Source organism: Centroberyx gerrardi, chromosome 17 (assembly GCF_048128805.1).
Source record: "Centroberyx gerrardi isolate f3 chromosome 17, fCenGer3.hap1.cur.20231027, whole genome shotgun sequence".
In the NCBI taxonomy this organism is placed as follows: domain Eukaryota; kingdom Metazoa; phylum Chordata; class Actinopteri; order Beryciformes; family Berycidae; genus Centroberyx; species Centroberyx gerrardi.
The window spans coordinates 2,512,095-2,534,842 of record NC_136013.1 but is presented as its reverse complement, the minus strand read 5'-3'; the positions used below and the strand labels follow the sequence as shown (position 1 = coordinate 2,534,842).

Here is a 22,748-nt window from a genome sequence, read left to right as displayed (position 1 = left end):
TCTCCACGGATCAGTCTGGACTTCCAGCCGCCCACATCCATTTCCTGAAATTACAATGTAACCGGGCCAATCAGGGACTGCGTCGTAGTTGATGACGTAACCGGGCCAATCAGGGACTGCGTCGTAGTTGATGACGTAACCGGGCCAATCAGTCAAATAGACTCAATAACAACAATTAAACAACAACAAGAGTACGCACTAGCGGAGTTTCTCGGCGGAAAAGACGTTTTCGCCGTTCTTCTGGACTGGATTTGAATTCGGATTAGCTGATTGGCTGAAGGAGTTCGTCTGTCAAGGCAAGTACTCCCGCCCACTGAAATCAATGGTGGGCGGCGGGAAGTCCAGACTGATCCGTGGAGCGAAACAGAATGTGAGGTCACGTGATCAGGATGGTTTTTGTCTGCACCAACCAACACACTGCAAAAAATCTCCACCTTAACAAGTCATTTAGTCTATTATTGAGTCCTAAAATCCTAATTTTCTTAAAGGAAGTGTAAAAATCTGCCAACAGGATGAAACCATTCAACTTGTTTCCAACGCAAATCAACTTCTTTCAAGAGTTTAGGAGAATCAAGAGTCATTTTCTTGACAGCAGTGCAGTGATCTGTCTTATTCTGACTGGTTTCAACACACTGACTCATTTCTAGAAAACTCCTGAAACAAGTGAAGCTGCATTGGAAACAAGTGGAGTTATCTCTCCTCACTGGCAGAACGTTTCTCTTGGTTTAAGAAAAAGAAGATTTAAAGACTGAATATGAGACTAAATGACATTTTCTGCAGTGCATGTTATATTCCTGCTGCACACAGCAAAGTCTTAATTCAGTCTTGTGTTCAGTTCATCTAAAGCCAAGAGAGAAAGAGGTGAGATTATTTCACTTGTTTCAAACGCAGCCCAAAGAACGCTTTTGAATCAAGCCGTATTGTTTTGAAACAAGCGGAGCGGTTGATTCACGAAAGGAGAGAAACCGCATTGAAAACAAAGGTCGTTTTTTTTTTATTTTAAACTTATTTTGAAGCTGCACTAAGCAGATTTGTATGTAAAATGCACCTGTATAATCAGCCCAAATGAGCAAAGTGGGGCGGCAACAGAAAAGAGCCTTGCATCCTTCCTGACTGAGACAATTCGCTCAATTTACCCAAATGAAATTCTGGTGTTGGGTTTGAACACACAAGAATCAAAACTTAAGAATGAAACACAAAACTTTTTTTCCTAAACAGCAAGCGAGCGAGCGAGCGAGCGCTCCGTCCAGAGAGAGCTGGACTCATCAAAGATGGCTGCCAACCTGCTGCCAAAAGATTTTATTTCACCACTCCCAACCCCTGCCAGCCACGGTGAAGAAGAGATTTAAGTCCGAGGAGCAGCGTTGCCAGTGTTGTTGTATCTCTCTTCCAAGAAAATAGCTATTCGGCTGCTCATAAAGTTGGGAGAAGTCACTGGATGACGTCATATGGCAATCTGCATATGAATATATTTGCTGTCCCCATCCTGCTCTTACCGGAGGAATGGAGGGAGGGAGGGAGGGAGGGAGGGGGAAGCATCAGATCAGACCTCTGGATTAGACAAGCAAGCAGTGCAAATATATGTGCATCAGTATCAGGCGGACCAATTTGCCGTCAGATGCCTGAGGAGTCAACACATTAACATTTTTCAATTTGTCGCTAGTCGCTTTTGAGAAATAAAGTGGCCAGCGGGTCTGAGAGGTGGCTCGGTGGCTCGGTGGCTCGGTGGCTCGGTGGCTCAGTCTGACAGAGCGGGTCAGGTCGGCGGCACGGCTCCTGACACTTTACTGACATCAGGGTTACATTGATTTCTTAGTAATGAACTTTTTCAAACTTTAAACAATTCAACAACAGTTATCTCTCTTGCTGCCGCTTGGGACCGCTAAAGTGAGACGGTGCCTGAGGCGGCTTCAGAGTCAATACAGAGAACTGGCGTGCAGCTCGGCGAGTCCACAATCTAAAATATATATATGAAGAAGATCAACATCAAGCGGGGGCAGAGACAAGAGACAAGAGACAAGACCAGGCCTGACTCCGGTCTAGTCAATCTTTATTTCTCCGTTCTGGCCTTCCATACACACTCAGACGGCGTTTTCCACCACTGGAAACGGAGCTTTCCCCAAGTAGATACATCTGAAAACGCCGATTTTGACGGGGGAAAACGCTGACGTGTGGTTGTCATGTGATCTCAGGCGTGTCACCGTCATGTGATCCGTCCAGGCTGTATCGGCTGTTTCAACGCCTCAAGGAACGCTGGCGGTGTCTGGAGAGCCGCCCCAAACTTAGAAAAGAACGACTCAACCGTGACACTTTCTGCCTTTTTGATTTAGGCATTTTTTCCAGAAACGTAACTTGCTAACAGACTTTGTTTTTCACGATCGATCTGTAAACAACAACCTTTTAAAAAAATGGAAAGGCGGCAGAAAGCTGCTGCTGGGTGGAAATGGTGTAGAGCGTCCGGGCCAAGTGTCCCGCGCATGCCAGTGGACGAAATTATGCGTTTTTTTGGCAGTTCACTGTGGACAGGAGACTTTTAGAAAACTCTACTGTGGACGGAAAACTTTGGACATGAAAACCCGCATTAGTGTAGACAAAGCCTGAGGCCAGACTGCAGCTCTACAGCATATGGAGAGTGAAAGGATGGATGGATGGATGGATGGATGGATGGATGGATGGATGGATGGATGGATCGATACACAGCCATCACTCCTGCAGACATGGATAGAAATGTGCAGCCTGTATGCAGATAATTTCCTTTGGGCGGCAGCGATCAATATCTGTGTGTTTTATTTCAACAAATAGCCACTGTTACTAACCGGATTAAGGGTCGCAGAGGCGGGGTCAAATCGATGCCCACTCTCAACCGCACTGTCTCACACATTATGTATGCACATGTCTGGGAGTGGACACACACACACACACACACACACACACACAGTGAGATTATCCTCCTTACCCATGCTTCTATGCATCTTTCCCTCCATCTCTTAAAGACAAATAGACTCTCTCTCTCTCTCCGTCTCCCTCTCTCTCTCTTTCACACACACACACACACACACACACACACACACACAGTGAGATTATCCTCCTTACCCATTCTTTTACGTATCTTTCCCTCTATCTCTTAAAGACAAATAGATGCTCTCTCTCTCTCTCTCTCTCATCTCCCTCTCTCCCTCTCTCTCTATCTTTCACACACACACACAGTGAGGTTTTCCTCCTTACCCATGCTTCTACGCATCTTTCCCTCCATCTCTTAAAGACAAATAGACTCTCTCTCTCTCTGTCTCCCTTTCTCTCTCTCTTTCACACACATACACACACACACAGTAAGATTCTCCTCCTTACCCATACATCAATGCATCTTTACCTCCATCTCTTAAAGACAAATAGACTCTCTCTCTCTCTCTCTCTCTCTCTCTCTCTATCTCTCTCTCTCTCTCACACGCACACACACATTGAGATTCTACATGTTAACCCATGTCCATGCTCACACATACACACATATCCAGATACATACATGGCTACACACACATACAGACCAAGAATTAGTCATGCGTCTTTGGATAAACACATCTATAACAGAGGGATAAAGGCATCTATAAGCTTACTTGCATGCACACTCACACACTCTCACACACACACACACACACACAGCAGAGAATGAGCACTGCTCCCACTGCGAGAGGACAGACTGCCTGCCAGGACGCCAATGAAAAGCGCCAAAAGGGCACAGGACATAATGAGGCTATGGGTTTCATATGTATAATTCATTGTGTTCAAGACACACGGAGGAGAAAACCTATTGAGCAGAGAGAGAGAGAGAGAGAGAGAGTATGATAATCAACTGGAGGACAAGTAAACAACAACAGCCTTGTTATGAGAGAAATGCAGAAGAAGAAGAAAGGAAGTGTGACGGAAGGAGAGAAACTGAACTGGTGCCAGGTCAGGTGGTCCGCCTGGGTAACTGTGCGTGTGTGTGTGTGTGTGTGTGTGTTTTGCTTGTGCTACTATACTTATGAGGACCAAATGTCCTCACAGTGATAGAAAGACCAGGAAAACCCTCCAAAGTGAGGAAATCTTGCTGCTCCTCACCTCTTTTAAGGGTTTAATTTAGGGTGAGCACTTGGGTTTAGGGTTAAAGGGATAGTTCACCCAAAAATTTTAATTCGGTCATTATCTACTCAGCCAAAAACTACAATTCGGGCATTATCTACATCATCCCCAAACCTTCTGTGACTTCCATGGCCGCATGATTTTGCAAGGTTTGGGAACATGGAAGCTGAATACAGTGGAGGAAGACTTGATTTGCATTAAATAATTGATAAAATTGTTTTTTTTTCCACTCACAGAGCGATCGGAAGGCTTCAGAAAACTTGGATTATGTTGCAGCTGTATGGAGAAATTTGGAGAAACTGGTGGACTCCTGCTAAATTGTATGAAGAAAAAACATCCAACTCATCCAACCTTGTACTGGCATGAGGATGAGTAGATAATGACCTCATTTAAATTTTTGGGTGAACTGTCCCTTTAAGGTTAGGTAGTAGCAGAGAGGGTGAAGTTATGGATTAGGAATTAGGGGATGAATTCAATTAATGAATGTCCTCCAAGTGTGGCAATGCAAACCTGTGTGTGTGTGTGTGTGTGTGTGTGTGTGTGTGTGTGTGTGTGTGTGTGTGTGTGTGTGTGTGTGTGAATGTGCGCAGGTCTGTGTTTTAATGTGTGTCCTTGTGCATGTGAGGCATACATGTGTACCTACTTTTAGGTCTGTGTGTGTGTGTAGGTGTGTGTTCGTGACTGTGTGTAGGTGTGTGTGTGTGTGTCCTTCACCTTGTTGTGCAGAACTGTGTATATCAGGATGTCTTACCCGCTTGCGTAGGTTGCAGGTGAGGATGAGGTTGCGGGAAAAGGAGTTGGCGAAGGCCGTGTAAAACTCCAGCACCTTGAGCAAGGCTTCCCTCTTGATGACGTGCAGGTCGCAGTAGGTCAGCGCTCGCACGTTCGCACACGCGTGTGCCAGGGTGGTTTCTTTCCAGAACACGTCGCCGAACACGTCGCCTTTACCTGAGGAGAACAGCAGAGAGGAGGAGAAGTTAGAGAAGTTTGGAAGGAGCGAAGAGAGGAACAGGAGTTTGGATGAATCAGGTATCCACGGTTTGAGACCAACTTCAAGAAATTACTGCTGAAATAAAGTAAAACTCATAAAGGAAAGTCGTTTTATGACTCGATTACAGCCCTTTTAAGTTTAATCCCAGAAACAAGTCAGCTGCCAGAATATAGATATTGCAATAAAGGAGGTGACAGTTTTGCAAAAAGTAGGCTACTTGAGCTAGCGAACGTTAATGCAACGTTAATGTAACTCCATTAAACCTGCACAGTACTTACACATTCCAGTTCAAAGCTACACTAGGCAAGGTTTTTATTCAGCCTAAATCATGCAGAGCAGCTGCAGCAGAGAAGAGCGTCCCATCCACACTGAGATGCTGTAGCTTCGCCTTAATTCCCCAAATTAATTTCAGGTGTGGTCAAAAGTTTTTTCTTTTCACCATCTCCACCCCAACCAGCCAGTAAGAAGAAGACATTTAGGACAGAGGACTGTGCAGTTTGCAGATGCCAGTTGAATATATAATAGAAATACATATCTGCCAAAGGGTAGGACTTTTTGTACACAAATCACAACCTTGTCTGACATGAATTATGGCTAATATTGGCACTTTTACAATGCTTCTGAAATCTGTAGCTGTCGAGAATTGAATCCTCTCATAAAAGATTTTCAAGCTCATAAAAGATAAATAAAAAATGTTGAAATCCTGTCTACGAAATATATTTTTGAAGATGTAATCACCTATATTTTTCTAACTGTTAAGCGACAAATTTCAAGTAACATTTATGTAACAAGTCACAAGAATGGACAAATGAAGGTTTTGGGAGGAAATCCCCAACAGGAACAGGGAAAGGGAGTTAATGAGAAATTAATTAATTACAGGATAGCGATGATGAAGAGTATAGGCCTACACTGACTGTACAACATTAGGTCTAATTCCTCTGCATAAACCACGCATTTCCTCTCTGATATCTTGGAGACCTGCGGTTTTCTTTCCCTAGCAACGGTTTTACCTGGCCAAGTCCTTAGCAACCGGAGCTGCTGATTTCCCCATGTACAATCACAGGCTGGAACACAGCAGCGTGTAACAGGTACAGATACAGCCGCTTCACTCATGTGAGATCCGACATAATCTGACTGGAATGAAAGGGAGAAGATGTGCCGGGGATAGAGAGAGGGGGGATGGCTTGTGGAAAAGTTCGGGACTGAAACAACGGAGTGAAGTCAGGCCTCGGATGTGAATCAAGGACTGAGCTAACATAACATATAGAGGAGAATGTGGAGGCGATGGTGATATAACAGAGAGACAAAATGAGGAGGTCACGGTGATATAAGTTTGGGAGGAAATAGGGAGGAGGTGGTAAGCAAAATTTGAAGATTTGGAGAGGTACGCAGATGATGCCATGGACACAGTTTTCGGAGAGCTGTCCGTCAAACTGCAAACGACTGTGAGGAAAACAGACCAGGAGAATATGAAAATGTCTCCTCCTGAACTGTCATCACGAACCCCATTTGACATTTAAAGTGGTTGTCTGGGAGATACTTGTTTTTTACTCTGTCTCCATCTTTGCTGCGCAGCCTCATCACTGTGGTGTTTCTGCACTGCTCTTCCCACAGATCACCTGTCAATCAAACAGTGTGGGGGCGGAGCTTGGATTTTCTGTTGCTGCAGTTTGAGTTTCTCTTTTCTTTGTCTGTTCAGCCATGGTGGCTATCGCTGCTCATGCTAACTACCCAGTTCTTCTTCTTCTGTTGATTCCAAACAAACCGGAAACGTAAAACGCATCACTTCCTGTGCAGCAGAGAAAGGAAAGAGCTACCAGACACCGGCTGTTTAGAAGAGACAGTGGAAAAGCTTCATGAACTGGATATAGGTTGAATCACTATCAATCAGAGATAGAGAGTAGCAAAATGGGCTTTTATTCTAATGAAAATAAGTGTATTATTACTTTAAATCGCTCAAGGCATTTTGCAATATGCTGCATCATGCCTCAAGGAACATCATGGAAGCCAGTTTAACCAGTGAGAGAGCTGATCAGACGTGGAGAGAGTAATAATCAGAAGAAGAAGAAGAAGTAGACGAAGAAGAAGAAGAAGAAGAAGAAGAAGAAGAATTTTATCTAGATAGCATACTTATGACCCTTCTAAAAGCAAGTCTACAAAGTGTTTTGCAAAAAACAAGAATAGCAACATATATTAAAAAGGAGATTTGAAAAGAAAGTACTGAAAGATTTTACTCAAGTGTAAAACATTCACACCATCTGGGGTAGATACAATTAAAAGAGCAGTTCAAGTAGTTTATTTCCAGGAAAAATACATTAAATTTTGTTGAGCTTCCAAAAACTGACCCCCCTTCAAATTGAACTGATTTCCCTCACTGGTTTCAAACCAACTGCAGCCACCTGGACACTTGATTTATCAACTGCCAGCATAAATTCCCAATGCTAATCACATAGCAGATGACCGCGCTGCAACCAAGACTGTATTTACACTCGCAAGGGTCTCCCGGGCAACACCGGGTTTTTGTCATAAGAATCATCATCATCATCATCATCATCATCATCATCATCATCAGTGGCAGTAGCAGCAGCAAATCTGTAAAGCTGCAAAGTGTTATGAGAAAATGAACCAATCAAACATTAGTTAAGACTGATGAGACATTTCATACAGTAATAGTGAACTATATTCACAAAAAGGATTTATAGACTGCAAGAAAAACTCTATTATTACTTTTACTATTTAAAATCAACATTACAAAGCAATATATCAATTTTAAACTAACAATAATAACTAAAAGTACAATAATTACATGTTATACAAACTTTTATTAATAACTATCGATTCTGCAATAAAATAATGCTTCTAGGTTTCCATCCCCCTTAGCTATCAAATTGCCTCCTGACTGTACAAAGCTTGAAAAAAATAAAAAATGTAAAAACCGGCCTAATCAGGACTCAAATCTGTGTCAAACCTGCCAAAACCATCAGCTCAGCATTTCTGTGACAGCTGACCTGGATAAGACCTGACGAAAACCAGTCACACCTTCCCCCGGCTGTCACAACACCCCGGGTAATAGACGGAAAGAACCTGAACATACCATCACAAAACGACGCCAGCGTGTGTGTGTGTGTGTGTATATACAGTATATAGAGCTTGTGTGTGTGTGAGTGAGTGGATCTCATCTCGACAGTCCCGCCTCTGCGCCCCCGAGGGCCCCCTTTCTCTCCGAACATCCAACAGCGGCTCAGGCAGCCGGCCTCGTCTCGTCTGGAATGAGCTCCCCGGAGACCTGCAGCTCCTCGCCAATTAGCCGCCTGGATGTGGACACAGTCAACCGGGTGACTGTGACTCCTACGGCGGGGGTTAAAAATCACAATCGGGTGGGTGGGGATGGGTACATCGGTGCCGTGACCCCATCACCGCGAGTAGCAACGCTGCTGGGAACTCACCTACAGCTGCAACCATACCTTATATCATTCTGCCTGAATGCTCACAGAGTCTTTTGATGTACAGTACCGCTGCTGGCCTGTGAAAACCATGTAACTGAAGGATTGCATGCTCCTTCAGAGGGTTGAGGCAATTCTCCGACCTCTTGGGCTTATGAAAGCAAAAGAAAATCCACATGATAAAGTCCAAAATGCATTGTGATCAAGCTAAAACAAGGCTGTTCTTAGTTCCTTAAAAGTTGACATTTCGGAGACGAGTTTTCACCTGACAGCAACGTACTGAATGTACAAAATATTAGGGGTGCTTACTCTTTTTCATGAAGTACACTAATGAGGTGAATCCTGTTGATTGATTTCCCTTGTTAAATCTCTACCAATCACAAAGGAGGAGATGAAGATAAAGAGAAGCAGACGACTCGGAGAAGGATTTTGAAGCTTTGAGACAACTGAGGTGTGGATTGTGCAAAAGGGGCTGCAACTCAATATCAGGAAGATGTTCCTAATATTTTCTACATTCAGTGTATGTTGCGATATGCGGTCTACTGTCCATAAAATGTTTTACTCTGTTCTTTTGCACTGTATGTGAGGTCCTGAGAGGTTCTTGTACCATGTGTCAATATGTACTCTCTTATTATCTTAGTACATGTTCACACCAAGCATGTTTGGAGTGATTTGTGCAAACTCTGGGGCGTTTCCTCCTTTAGTTTGGTTTGTTTGTCACTGAGACGAAGATGAAAATGTGAGTCTCAGTCCTCTAACGAGAACTGTGGTGCAGTTTGTTAGGAGTGAGAAGGTAATCTGAACCAACTACAGGAAACCAACCAAAACACAAAGCTTTAATGGGTATAAAGAGACAGATGTTGGATCTGATAGCCAGCAGTTCCTCATGCTTGGAAAGCTGAGCAGAACAAAATTAGGGCAAATCGCAGTCTGGACTGATGCTCATATTTATCTGTTTCTTCATGTGTTCTTAACTGGTATGAACACCAGAGAGGGTCAATTAAGGCCAAGAGCGCAAACAAGTCCATCATGCTTAGCTCAAGTTACAGGGAATGGAATCAGATTTGTTTTGACACCAAAATCTCTAACCTGGCAGGATGACAGGTGACCAAAACTCTGTCCAATAAAGGAGCTACTTGTGAGTCCAGCATGAACCTAAACGAACCAAATACAAAAATGCAAGAAAGTCAACTTTACCACTCTGGTTCAGACCAAAGAAAATGAACTCAAGGCGTGATCGCACTCTTCGTTGCTGAAGTCTCTGCATCAACGCCAACAAGACGGATTCCTGCATATTTATTGTACTTGCCGATTTAAGTCTGACTCAGATGTGCATTTCTCATCATGTGACTAGATTACTTTTAAATGAACTTGGTTGGAGAAATTTCTGTCTACATTAGAATCGAATCATGGCTAATATCCTGACAAATGGGGTGGTGATACTGAACGCTGCTGTAGCATGTATCCCCATCAGCAGCAAAAATTGCCTGTGGGCAAATGTGTAGCTTCTTATTGCTTTATCTTGCAATGCAGCTAGCCAGACGATGGTCCAATAGCAGGGTTACACTTACAGCTAGAGCACTGACAGCAGGTGCACCGCTGCTGTGACCCTGTCAAGCCATTATCCTGCCAATGGAGTGGGTGGAGATAGTTATGCTGCTGCTGTGACACTGATATCCACCTCTGTTAATGTCCCTATCTGCTAATACGTCTGTCAGTCCTCCAACCTGCAGGCGGAGTGAAGATGTCCGATGCAGCTAGACTGATTGCTGATATGCCACACCTGCTCCAGCCTGCTTATAAGCACCGTAATCTCTCTCTTTCCCAGAAGACACTGCAGAGCTGATTATCAAATCCAAGAATTCCAAGTTCTCTCCAAGTTGTGTTGGAGAGAACGATCTTCTCATGAAAGTCAGCAGTTTTAGACGGACTGTGGGCTCCATGTCTCGCGCAATTAAGACACACAGCTGTTAATTTTCCCAGCTGTTTCAACAGCCGCTGTACTGTAGACGACAGCGCTGCTCGGATGCGATGCGTCATTCTCACAATGAATTTTAGGGGCTTCCTATTCGTTCTCGTTGGTCAAGTCACCATCTGATGCGTCCTCAGCTGGCAAGGAAACTACCGGGATCTCTATATGTCCTCTTTTGTTTTGGAATCGTGCTTCGGTGGTTAGATCTTACATAAAACGCGTCATGGAGCACACAAGAACGCACAGGAACAGATGTTGAGAAAGAGCCCTTCACTCTAGTAGCTGTTGTAGCAGTAGTAATAGTACCAGCAGTAGTAACACTGAGAATAGCAGTGAAAGTATAGTAGTAGATCCAGACTCTATACACTTTCTGTCCAGCGGATCAATGGTCATCATGGTGATAACCGTGAAAACTCGCTGTGCCAGTCTGCAGATTTTCTGTTTTCTGTTTTTCAACCTGTAAGGCATAAAAGTGAGTTTATCATCCCATCCTCATAAATAACCAAAGTCAATCAAAGTGATATAATGTTGTCAAGGTACTTTGTATTAGGTGTAGGTGTCACCGTTTTCAATGGCAGATATCTCATTTCGGAACAAAACTCATTAAAAAGAACTCGGCCGGAAAAAATATTTCAACAATATTTCTATTGCAGTTCTCCTTTCATCATCGTCCCTTTAACCTACACTCTAATATATTCCTCTTCTAATCTACTCCACATCAAAACAACCTCACACTGAGTCTTATTACTGGATCTTGTAATGCAGCCGGGCTCAAATGTGGTTGGAGGCAGCCTGCGTTGCTCATCCCCTCCTGCTCACTGCAGACGTATTGCTCACTGGGCCAGAACATATTGCTGTGTGAATAGAAGGCCTGACTAAAATCCCCTTCTCATAACCAGGCATGAATAATGGATTAAGAAATTAATCAGCTCATCATTTCGGCAAAACAAAAAAAAAAAAGGAGAGAGATTTTTTCTGAGCTTGAACAGAGCAGAAATCATCAATAGATAATGCGGGCTAAGAGGCTGGTGATGTGTGGTCTTCTATCTATCTATCTATCTATCTATCTATCTATCTATCTGTTCTGTCAGTGCCAACAGAGCAGTCAGAAGGAGTACCAAACGATCTGGTAGCCGCTCTTTTGATAGACGCTAGTTTTGCGTTACAGTATGTCTGTTCACTTCTATCAGGCTGCAATCTGCTGCAGTGCTAATGCAACTACCACTGCAACGTTGCAGCATTGAGAGTTTCTAGAACTCTTGCTCTGTCCCCAAGAGGAATTTTTCAGAAAATAGTTTTGTCTAGTTTTGTTTCAGCCGTCAGAAGGTCCAACAAATGATCTGGTAGCCGCTCTTTTAATAGACGCTAGTTTTGCATTATAGTATGTCTGTTCAGTTCTACCAGGCTGCAATCTGCTGCAGTGCTAATGCGGCTACCACTGCAGCATTGAGGGTTTCTAGAACTCTTGCTCTGTCCCCAAGAGGAATTTTTCAGAAAATAAAGTGTCTTTTTTAGCCGTCAGAAGAACAGATGAGCCATTCTTTTGATAGATGCTAGTTTTGAAATTACAGTATATGCCTATTCAGTTTTACCAGGCTGCAATCCGCAGTACTAATGCGGCTACCACTGCAACGTTGCAGCATTGAGAGTTTCTAGAACTCTTGCTCTGTCCCCAAGAGGAATTTTTCAGGAAATAGTTTTGTCTAGTTTTGTTTCAGCCGTCAGAAGGTCCAACAAATGATCCGGTAGCCACTCTTTTGATAGACGCTAGTTTTGCATTATAGTATGTCTGTTCACTTCTACCAGGCTGCAATCTGCTGCAGTGCTAATGCAACTACCACTGCATTGAGAGTTTCTAGAACTCTTGCTCTGTCCACATGAGGAATTTTTCAGAAAATCCAGTTGGTTTTTTTTTCAGCTGTCAGAAGGTCCAGCAAAGGATCTGCTCTTTTGATAGACACTATTTTTGTGTTACAGTATGCCTATTCACTGCAATGGCTGCTGCACTACTAATGCGGCTATTGCTGCAACATTGCAGCATTGCGGTTCCTAGACCTTTTCATTGAGATTCCTAGACCTTTTTGATTTCTAGACCTTTCCAAGCCTCCAAATTCGGGGTGCTGTAATCAAGACAAAGCCCATATCCTCATTACTGACTAGGACCAATTAGGACCTGGGCGACAGTAAGCCTGGTGGATGATGGGAAATCTGCGTCTGACTGGATGAGAGGTTATTACTTGTGTATTTACTGGAACTGCCAAAAGACTGCCTTGTTACAGTGGGAAAAGCAGTGTGTGTGTGTATTTGTGTGTTCATGTGCATGTGTTTGATCATCTGTGCATGTGTGTGTGTGTGTGTGTGTGTGTGTGTGTGTGTGTGTGTGTGTGTGTGTGTGTAGACAGGCAGATACTTTATTATCCCCCAAGAGGGAATTTGTTTTCACAGCCAGTTCGTGGAAACATTAAAGAACCATAATATAACACATCGGCATTCGTAGGTGTGCCTTCACTTCAGCGTGTGTGTGTTCACGTGTGAGCAAGTGTGTGTGTGAGCAAGCGTGTGTGTGTGTGTGTGTGTGTGTGTGTGTGTGTGTGTGTGTGTGTGTCTGTTGTGCCCCCCGTGCTGCCATTGGAAACTAATGAGACTGTGTGTTACAGGCTGGGGGAGCCGCCTCACTCCTCAGCCTGAGGGAAATCAGAGGCTTTAAAACCTGCAACCAGCACACACTCCCTCCATCCTCTTCCTCTCTATCCATCCTCTTCCTCTCCATCCATCCTCTTCCTCTCTATCCATCCTCTTCCTCTCCATCCATCCTCTTCTTCTCCATCCATCCTCTTCCTCTCTATCCATCCTCTTCCTCTCCATCCATCCTCTTCTCCATCCATCCTCTTCTTCTCCATCCATCCTCTTCCTCTCATCCATCCTCTTCCTCTCTATCCATCCTCTTCTTCTCCATCCATCCTCTTCTTCTCCCTCCATCCTCTTCCTCTCTATCCATCCTCTTCTTCTCCATCCATCCTCTTCCTCTCCATCCATCCTCTTCTTCTCCCTCCATCCTCTTCCTATCTGTCCATCCTCTTCCTCTCCCTCCATCCTCTTCCTCCATCCTCTTCCTCTCCATCCATCCTCTTCCTTTCCCTCCATCCTCTTCCTCTCCATCCATCCTCTTCCTCTCTATCCATCCTCTTCTTCTCCATCCATCCTTTTCCTCTCTATCATCCTCTTCTTCTCGATCCATCCTCTTCCTCTCTATCCATCCTCTTCCTATCCGTCCATCCTCTTCCTCTCCCTCCATCTTCTTCCTCCATCCTCTTCCTCTCCATCCATCCTCTTCCTTTCCCTCCATCCTCTTCCTCTCCCTCCATCCTCTTCCTTTCCCTTCATCCTCTTCCTGTCCCTCCATCCTCTTCCTCTCCTTCCATCTTCCTCCTCTCCCTCCATCTTCCTCTTCTCCGTCCATCCTCCTCTTCTTCTCCTTTTCTCCCTCCTCTATTTCTACTCCACCTCCATCCTCCTTTTCTCTCCCTCTTCTCCCTCAATCCACTCCACCCTCCATTCTCCCCTCCCTCCCTCTATCCCACCTCGTCCGGCTCCATCCTCCTCTCCCTCCATCTTCCTCCCCCTCCATCTTCTCCTCCTCTTCTTTTTTTCCCTTCTCCTCCTCTTGTACAATTCCACTCTTAGTTTAGTTAGGAAACAGAAAAATTGACAGTTTTTGCAGGTGAGATGAAAAAAGTCCCCAAATATCTCTCCGTCCCTCTTCCTCTTCTTCTATTCTCCTCTCTATCTGTCCTCCTCTCACTCCTCTTCCGTTCCCTCTCTCCTTCCATCTTCCTCTCCCACAATCCCACTCTTACTTTAATTTAGTTGGGAATGAGAAAATCTACAGTTTGTGCAGGTGAAAATCCAAAAAACTCCCTCCTCCCTCTTCTCCTTCTCCCCTCCCTCCTTCCATCCATCCCCTGCTGCGCTCTGCTGTCAGCCACAGCGCCTGTGTGTGTGTGTGTGTGTGTGTGTGTGTGTGTGTGTGTTACAGAGAGAGGGAAAATTTAAGAAAATGTGTGTGTTTGGCAAAATGATTCTGATTCAAAATGCTTCTAATGAACACACACACTCTCAAACACTTGTGCACACACACACACAAGTGGTTCCCAATCCTTTTTATTATTATTTATTTTCTCCCATATGTAGCGTGTTTTCTTTAGTCATCGTTCTACTTTCGTGGACTATAATGTTATCTGGCCTTCATATTCATATCAACATTTTACTGTCTCGCTCTCACATTCTCACTTCCATTAGAAAACTGCTGGAATGGAAGTTGGGACCCCCACCTTTGTGGAGTGATGCTAAATAAAGTAACACATGGTTATATTATTACTTCTAAAAATAATTTAAACACCACAGCAATGAGGCTGAGTAACAAAGATGGAGGCTAAATATAAAAAGAGGAGCTCAAGGATTACGTCGACTGTGTTTTTGCTCAGGTTGGCCGTCTACCTGTGACTTCAACTTCAATATTTTGTGAGTTTGGCAGATTCCAGAGTAGAAATGTTTGAAAAAGAACAGACACCCAGACAACTTGCCCAACTATTGATATACACATCAATAACAAAACAGATGAAAGCCGCCCATTGTCCCAATGCAATACACTGTAGAAGTATCTAACCGCTGATATCTGACTCTCCACAGAACTTTACTGCAAATCACTGTGGGAAAAAATCACTACTTGAAGTTCATCACTGAATATCTCTTTAATACCAGGGATCCAATTTGTGATGATGTCGTCATTCGGCAGCCAAGCACTTAAATTACCAGCTAGCCTTTGAAAAAGAGACATATTTAGTTTTAATTCTGGGCTCATCGTTCATTTTCTGAGAGGGCGGTATCACTTTTTTTTTCTTCTTCAAATGGTGGATATTTCGTCTCATCTACCACTCAGAGCTTCAACTTAATCAATCTGATCGAGGGGGAAACCTTCTGGAAACTAATGGACAATGCACCTAGCCTTGTGGGACCACACACACACACACACACGCACACACACACACACACACACACACACACAAGATCTGGGATGCTGGGAAGCGCTTTTCAGAATGATGCGCCTCTTTTTCATGCTGTGAAGATATAAACACACACACACACACACACACACACACACACACACACAGTCAACCCCCATCCTCCTTTCCTTCCAACATAATCCCCCACTAACTCCCCTTTTCCCTCACAATTTCAATTAAATTACTTTATTGGCATGATATCGGCATGAATAGTTCCCAAAGCTGCACACTAACCATATTAAGATGATTTATTATTTGGCTTGAAAACATTATGTTACACTATAACACATAATCATCAGTGTGTGTCTCTCTGTCTGTTTCCCAACATGAGTTCTGCTGCTGGCAAATCTCTCTTTCCTTTTCTCCAGCAGTTTGAAAAACAGAGAGCTGGCTGAGAACGGACGGCTGTCAGGCTGAGGGAAACTTTTTACACACACACACACACACACACACACACACACACACACACACACACACACATGCAAACCCCCTGTCTTGCTCTCCCTCCATCCTGTCACTTTTTCCTCCATCATCCTTTCTTTCTCTCTCCCTCAGTGCGACTCCTCCTTTCCTCTGTCGCTTCCTCTCCTTACATCCTCCCTCCTTGTCTCCCTCTCTCCTATTCCTTCACTCCCTCCCTCCATCCTTCAACCCTCTTCTCCTTCTCTCCTCCCTCTCTCCTCTCCATCTCACCACCATCTCTTCTTCTCCTCTCCTTCTCCCTTATCTACTCCCCTTTTTTTACCCTTTTCCACCTGAAATCCCTCTTCCTCTCTCCCTCCATTCCTCCTCTCCCTCTTCTGCTTCTCTCCTCCTACCTTCTCTCCTCCTCCTCTCCTCCACTCCTCCCTCAGACTGTGATCAGACAGGAGCTTTGTTCTTGCTGGTTACAGAGACAGTAGGAGCTCAGAGGGCACAAAGAGCGTTACATCATTCTGGTTGCTATGCAACACAAAGTTTGACGACTTGCCAGCTGTCTAATTAGTGTTAGCTAGTTAACCTGAAGAAACAAAGAAGATAAAAATGGACATGAGAAAGTTAGTCATGTCTCTGCTTGCTGTTGGAGAAGAGGATGAGGAAGTAACGCAGCCAGCTGACACACTCCTTGCTGCAGCTTCCAGTATTTTAGTGCAAACTTTCAAAGTGATGTGACATCACATATTTGAGAGGCTTATAACTGGATTTAAAATTAAAGAGTGTGTATGTATGTCAGATTTGGTGAATGGTGTCTGGAATCGGCCACCAGGCACTGCTAATGTTTTCTTTGTCTGACACATGTTCATGTTCAACTTTGTTTATATACGGTACTGTGCGAAAGTCTTGGGCACGTGCAAAAAAAGTCCATCGAGCAAAGATGCTTTCAAAAATAATGAAATGAAAAGTTTCTAAATATCAAAAAATGTACTATAAAGAGCAGTCTACTGACACACTAATGCAGAAAACATAAATAAACATCTAAGACAAAATTTATATAAAAAATCTAGGGTGCCTAAGACTTTTGCACAGTACTGTATATATAGATATATATATATCTATATATACTTTTTTGGGGGGCGTTTTTGCCTTTATTTGATAGTCTATAGTGAAAAGAAACAGGAATAACTGGGGAGAGAGAGAAGGGATGACAAAGCTCCTGTGCCAGATTCAAACCCAGGATGCTGTCGTCAGGACGCTCCCACACTGATCCATCGGAAAATGGACAGAATTATTGACTAAATAGATTTGTGTCTGTTGTGTCCGTTTGTTTTCAGCGTCAACATGGCGGCGAGGCAGAAGAACAGGAAAGTAAAGCTCATAAAGAAGAAACAGAGTCTACAGTGTAAATTCAATAAGAAACTGCTGAGCTGGAAAACCTGCAGTCATCCCACCGTTTCCAAAACAAACGTAGGAACGCCTCTGATTGGCTGAACGGACACTGACGAATCCGTCCGTCCGGAAAAAAGTTCAGCTGGGTTGAACTTCCTGGAAATCTGACAGACGGAGCGTCATCAGTCTGTCTGACAACAGACAGTTCCCTGATAGATCACTATTCTGCACTATCTTGCTATATTGTGGGACTGTTCAATGAGCGAAAATAACGCAACAGTGAGTTATTAAGGATAGTATGGACTATCTAAAATGTTTTTATTATGTTTTTATGAATCTGCTGCTCTAAGATGAATACATTCATGTAGGATTTTGCTTTCTGAAGTTCATATTTAGCTATTTCCTAAATTTCCTAAATTTCACAAGGAAAGAGATTCTTGTTCTGTTGTTGGTAAGTGAAGTGTGTTACTGCATCTTATCCAACGTGACTGTGGCATGTTTGTGTGTGTGTGTGTGTGTGTGTGTGTGTGTGTGTGAGCTCAACAGCTTCTACCTCAAAATTGCTTCACACAAACCAAATGATGTAACTCAACAACATCGATTACGCGTCAAAGCCGCACGCCGCTGTGCAGATTTGCACTTGTTCTGTTTTGTAATAATCCGTCGCTCGCTTGTTATTACAGCAGATGTCAGTCACTGCTCATCTAGAGACCGGTGCTGGAGATCAGCATCAACACACACACACACACACACACTGCTGTAGCTGCTATCTGCTTGTCTCAATAAAGTGCAGTTTCTCCCACATTATCTCTGTTACTCTTTCTTTCTTTCTCTCTTTCTTTCTCTTTCCTCCTCTCTTCGTGAATATTACAGTGTGAATGTTTGAATGCTGCACAGTGCAACACGTATGATGAGAGATACGGATCTGACAGTTTGTATTTAACACTTGAAAGCAAAGCGCTGTTTTGAATGACAGAATTGAAGAATTTCAGCTTTCAAATATGTGCAAAACATTTTCAAAATCACTCAGAAATGCAGCAGCTTGCTTGGTTAGCCATGTGGAAAACCTCATAATTTGGAGTCCAATTTGGTGATTTTTTTTTGGGTGAATTTCATGTTTCAACTGAACTTCAACTGAAGGATTACATGCTCCTCAGAACATTCTCCAACCTCTCGCACTTATGAAGCACTTCAAAATCCCTTTGGAAAAGGTCAAACATGTATTGTCATGTATTTAAAAACAAAGCTGGTTTTCTTAGTTTCTAAAAAAAGAGATACAAGGTTTTTATCCGGCAGTGACGTTAGGTAACTCCTTTGATTGACGGCTGCTTGGCCTTCTCTTCCCCAAAATCCACTGGACTTCCTAGTGTTAAATGTCAATTGCTCTTGTGTTTGCTGCTGGCAGTGTAGATGTGTGTGTGTGTGTGTGTGTGTGTGTGTGTGTGTGTGGGAGAGATTTTCAGTGGTTTTCGTCATTTTTCTCCTCTGTTTTGTTGTGAGATGTTTCATTAAGGAACATCCAAAGTCAAAGTCTTTCCTCTGTTCATTCTGATGTTACCTCTCTCTCTCTCTCTCTCTCTGTTTCTCTGTCTCTCTCTCTCTCTCTCTCTCTCTCTCTCTCTCTCTCTCTCTCTATCTCTCCCTCTCTCTCTCTCTGTTTCTCTCTCTCTCTCTCTCTCTCTGTCTCTCTCTCTCTCTCTCTATCTAGCTCTCTCTCTCTCTCTCTCTCTCTGTTTCTCTCTCTCTCTATGTTTCTCTCTCTCTCTCTCTCTCTGTTTCTCTCTCTCTCTCTCTCTATGTTTCTCTCTCTCTCTCTCTCTCTCTCTGTTTCTCTATGTCTCTCTCTCTGTCTCTCTCTCTCTCTCTGTTTCTCTATCTCTCTCTCTCTCTCTCTATCTAGCTCTCTCTCTCTCTCTCTCTCTCTCTATGTTTCTCTCTCTCTCTCTCTCTCTGTTTCTCTCTCTCTCTCTCTCTCTCTATGTTTCTCTCTCTCTCTCTCTCTCTCTGTTTCTCTCTCTCTCTCTCTCTCTCTCTGTTTCTCTATGTCTCTCTCTCAGCAGCTGTCGTCTCCAGCGCTGCCAGAGTCACAACCAAATTATTCTCCGATATTTTTTTTTATTCTTTATTTCCAATGTATCAGTGTTGTTTGGCGTTTGCTGCCTAAGTTCCCGCAACTTCCCATCAACCTGCCAGACTCTGTTTCCTTCTCTTCCTCCTCCTCCTCTTCCTCACAAGTCTCCACGCATCAGTCGTGTCACTGTGGACGTTTTAGTCACAAGCAGTTACTGTTTAACAGAGTCACACCTCCAGCTCTCCAGATACAGACACACACACACACACACACACACACACACACACACAGGTCCTACAGCTCCACTTACAGTACCAAGGTTAGGGGTTTGATTGCCAATGGCGCCACCCATACTAAAATTGTATTAACCCACTGCAACCATGATTTTCCCCTTAAATTTACCCTTAAGTTGCTTCAAAGTTAAAAGAACATTTTCCACACTGTATAACAACGTCTCATCCATATTTTGTATCTCCTCGTTCCAACGCTTCATTGAAGCTACAGCTGCTTATGTTCAGTAAAATATTCAAACAAAAGACGCCATCTTTCATGGCTGCACCGTTACATCAAATGGAAAAAAAACCTAGATGTCTTGCACTTCATTTCCCTGTAATTCAGCCTGACATGTTTGGCATCTTCTGAAACCTTGGGATCTTGACTAGAATTAAAAATAAAGTTCTGTGGATTTGAATAAAGCTCGGCCGTGTATCATGCATTTTTAATGATGTAATGATTTCAATAAAAGTGCTAAGCCTCTTGTTTTTTCGACACACTCACTCGCAGACGCACGCACCCACGTACCTAAGATGGCGATGACCTCGTCGTCCTGGATGACCTCCAGTGACCCCGACACCACGAAGCAGAGGGTGTCGACGCTCTCCCCGGCGTGGAAGATCAGGTCGCCCGGGGCGCAGTGGATCGTCTGGAACTCCACAGCCAGGGAGCGCAGGCAGCCGTCGCTCGCCAGCCGGAAGGCCGGATGCTCGTTGAACACCTGAGGTAGAGAGCAGCGGGACGGACCGTTAGAGGGAGACACACTTTACATCATTTATCCTCTGCCAGTGTATGGGAGGGTTCTTCATATAAGCAACCTAAAAAGCAAATGGCTTTGATTTTGATATATGTTGTAGGAAGCATCAACACATCTTGCTTGGCTTAATTTCACAAAAAATAATTCAGTATTATTTACATGAACGACAAAATTAGCTCCCGAACTACACTACCCAGCATGCTTTTAGCTAGTTGGAATGTTCCATCTCCTGCAAAGGGAACAAGCTCCGGTAGCTAGCTAGCTCCAGCTGCACAGCTACAGTGAAAAAATGTCTTCAGTTCCTCATGAGGCTGAACTCAGACTTTAGTGAAGTCCCAAACTGCATCTGAACAGGTGAAAACCTGCCATGAGACTGTAGACCTGCTGGAGGATCAGCTGCTAGCAAGCTGGTTCAGGGTCATCCCTATGTTCCCTCAGCCCTATGTTCCCTCATCCCTATGTTCCCTCAGCCCTATGTTCCCTCAGCCCTATGTTCCCTCAGCCCTATGTTCCCTCATCCCTATGTTCCCTCAGCTCTATGTTCCCTCAGCCCTATGTTCCCTCATCCCTATGTTCCCTCATCCCTATGTTCCCTCAGCTCTATGTTCCCTCATCCCTATGTTCCCTCAGCTCTATGTTCCCTCATCCCTATGTTCCCTCAGCCCTATGTTCCCTCAGCCCTATGTTCCCTCAGCCCTATGTTCCCTCATCCCTATGTTCCCTCATCCCTATGTTCCCTCAGCCCTATGTTCCCTCAGCCCTAAGTGTTTAGGCAAGGAGCTCATATGGTTGAGGTTAGGGTTAGGGTTGCATGGGGTTGAGTGGTTCCAGGGCAGATGAGGTGGTCGGGTTGAGGCATGAGGTCACTGTGGTTAAGGTTAGAGCAAGCTTGCGGTCAAGGCTGTCAGAAGGTAAGTTGGGATAGGGCTGAGGGAACATAGACACGCTCCCGGCTGGTTCGTTCTACGTTGTCGTTCTCCATCGTTACAAAGTCTTTTCTGTAAGTTTGTAGGTCCTAAAATAACAGAAACGTGCAAATCATCTAAAAGCTTATGCTGCGTAGTGAGAGAGGAGAATCTCAACTCTTCTGCTTCGGCTCCCTGTTATCCATACACAATATTTCTTAAAGGATAACACCAGTGTTTTTTTAGGTTTATGCCTATGGTCTAGATTCCCATCTCCTTTCCATTCTCCGTGCTGGTTTCTGCACACAGTCAGCATAGTTGGAGATATCAGCGCTCGTTTTCCTCCCTTCAGAAGAAGCAATTTTCTGTCATTTATTCTTTACAGTATGAAAAACAACTTCCACAGAGCGAGAGAATCCATCACAGGAAACATGAAGCCTTCATTTGGTTCGGTCAAACTTTCTGTTTTTCTCCTTATTCCTTTGTGCTGAGTCGAGTGTTTTCATCTCAGCGCTGCGTTACGTTCCGCTCTGCTTCCTGTCAGTCAGCTGACATCCACAGGAAGAAATGGAAGAAAGTCTCCTCCAGGAAATAAACATGTTGCCTTTATTATCTCATCCATGTCTATTTATTTAGGGCGTCTTTGTTAGCCGGGTCAGCAGTTAATTTCAAGCTAGGTTTGTCACCGTAAAGTTTATGTTTTAAAAACAATGAAAAACAAGTAAATGTTAGACGTACAGATAGAATGGGCTATAACTCTAGATGACAGTATGGCAGTATTCTCCTTTAAACCTTTATTTATCCAGGGAAAGTTGACTGGGCATACATACTCTTTTGCAGCAGTGGCTCTCAACTATGTGTCATCAAGGCCCAAGAGGCCCAAGAAGAGACCAATATACTATATACTATTAAAGCTGCACCAAGCAATTTCACACATTGGCAGCCCCAAATGGCAGTGAGAGATAACTGTTTGAAATTCAAGGACTGAAAAACCCAGAAATCCTGAAAGTTGAGGTCAGTAAACGTCACACAGCTCGCTCCTGTTTACCAACCCGGCCGGTCTGTGATGCTTTATACCAAAGAAACCAAAGAGATGAGAGAGGAGAAGATCGTGAGTGAGTACTAGGACAAATATTAGTGACTTTTCAGTGTCTGACATTGGAGAAGGTTGTTACACAGATCGATGATACACAACCAAAGACGTCCTTGCTCATTGCCAGTTCAGCAGTATCGGGCTGCCAAAGTTTTGGGCACCGACCGAACCGACCTGCCGACCCACAGCTCACTCAACCGGTCAGGGGAGAAGCCGAACAGTCAAGGGGGGGTTGCTGGTTCGATCCCCATATCGATA

At 44.0% G+C, this 22,748-nt stretch overlaps 1 protein-coding gene across 1 annotated transcript in view; it reads right to left on the bottom strand.

The window, feature by feature from the left end:
• The window catches only part of kcnh5b (potassium voltage-gated channel, subfamily H (eag-related), member 5b), a 156,784-nt gene that overhangs the window by 29,324 nt on the left and 104,712 nt on the right, over positions 1-22,748 (bottom strand). Inside the window, exons 11-12 of the mRNA XM_078289483.1 lie at positions 20,264-20,456; positions 4,868-5,064 (exon numbers count right to left, since the gene is read on the bottom strand). Coding sequence (XP_078145609.1) covers positions 4,868-5,064; positions 20,264-20,456 — 390 coding nt within the window. The remainder of the gene's footprint in view (positions 1-4,867; positions 5,065-20,263; positions 20,457-22,748) is intronic.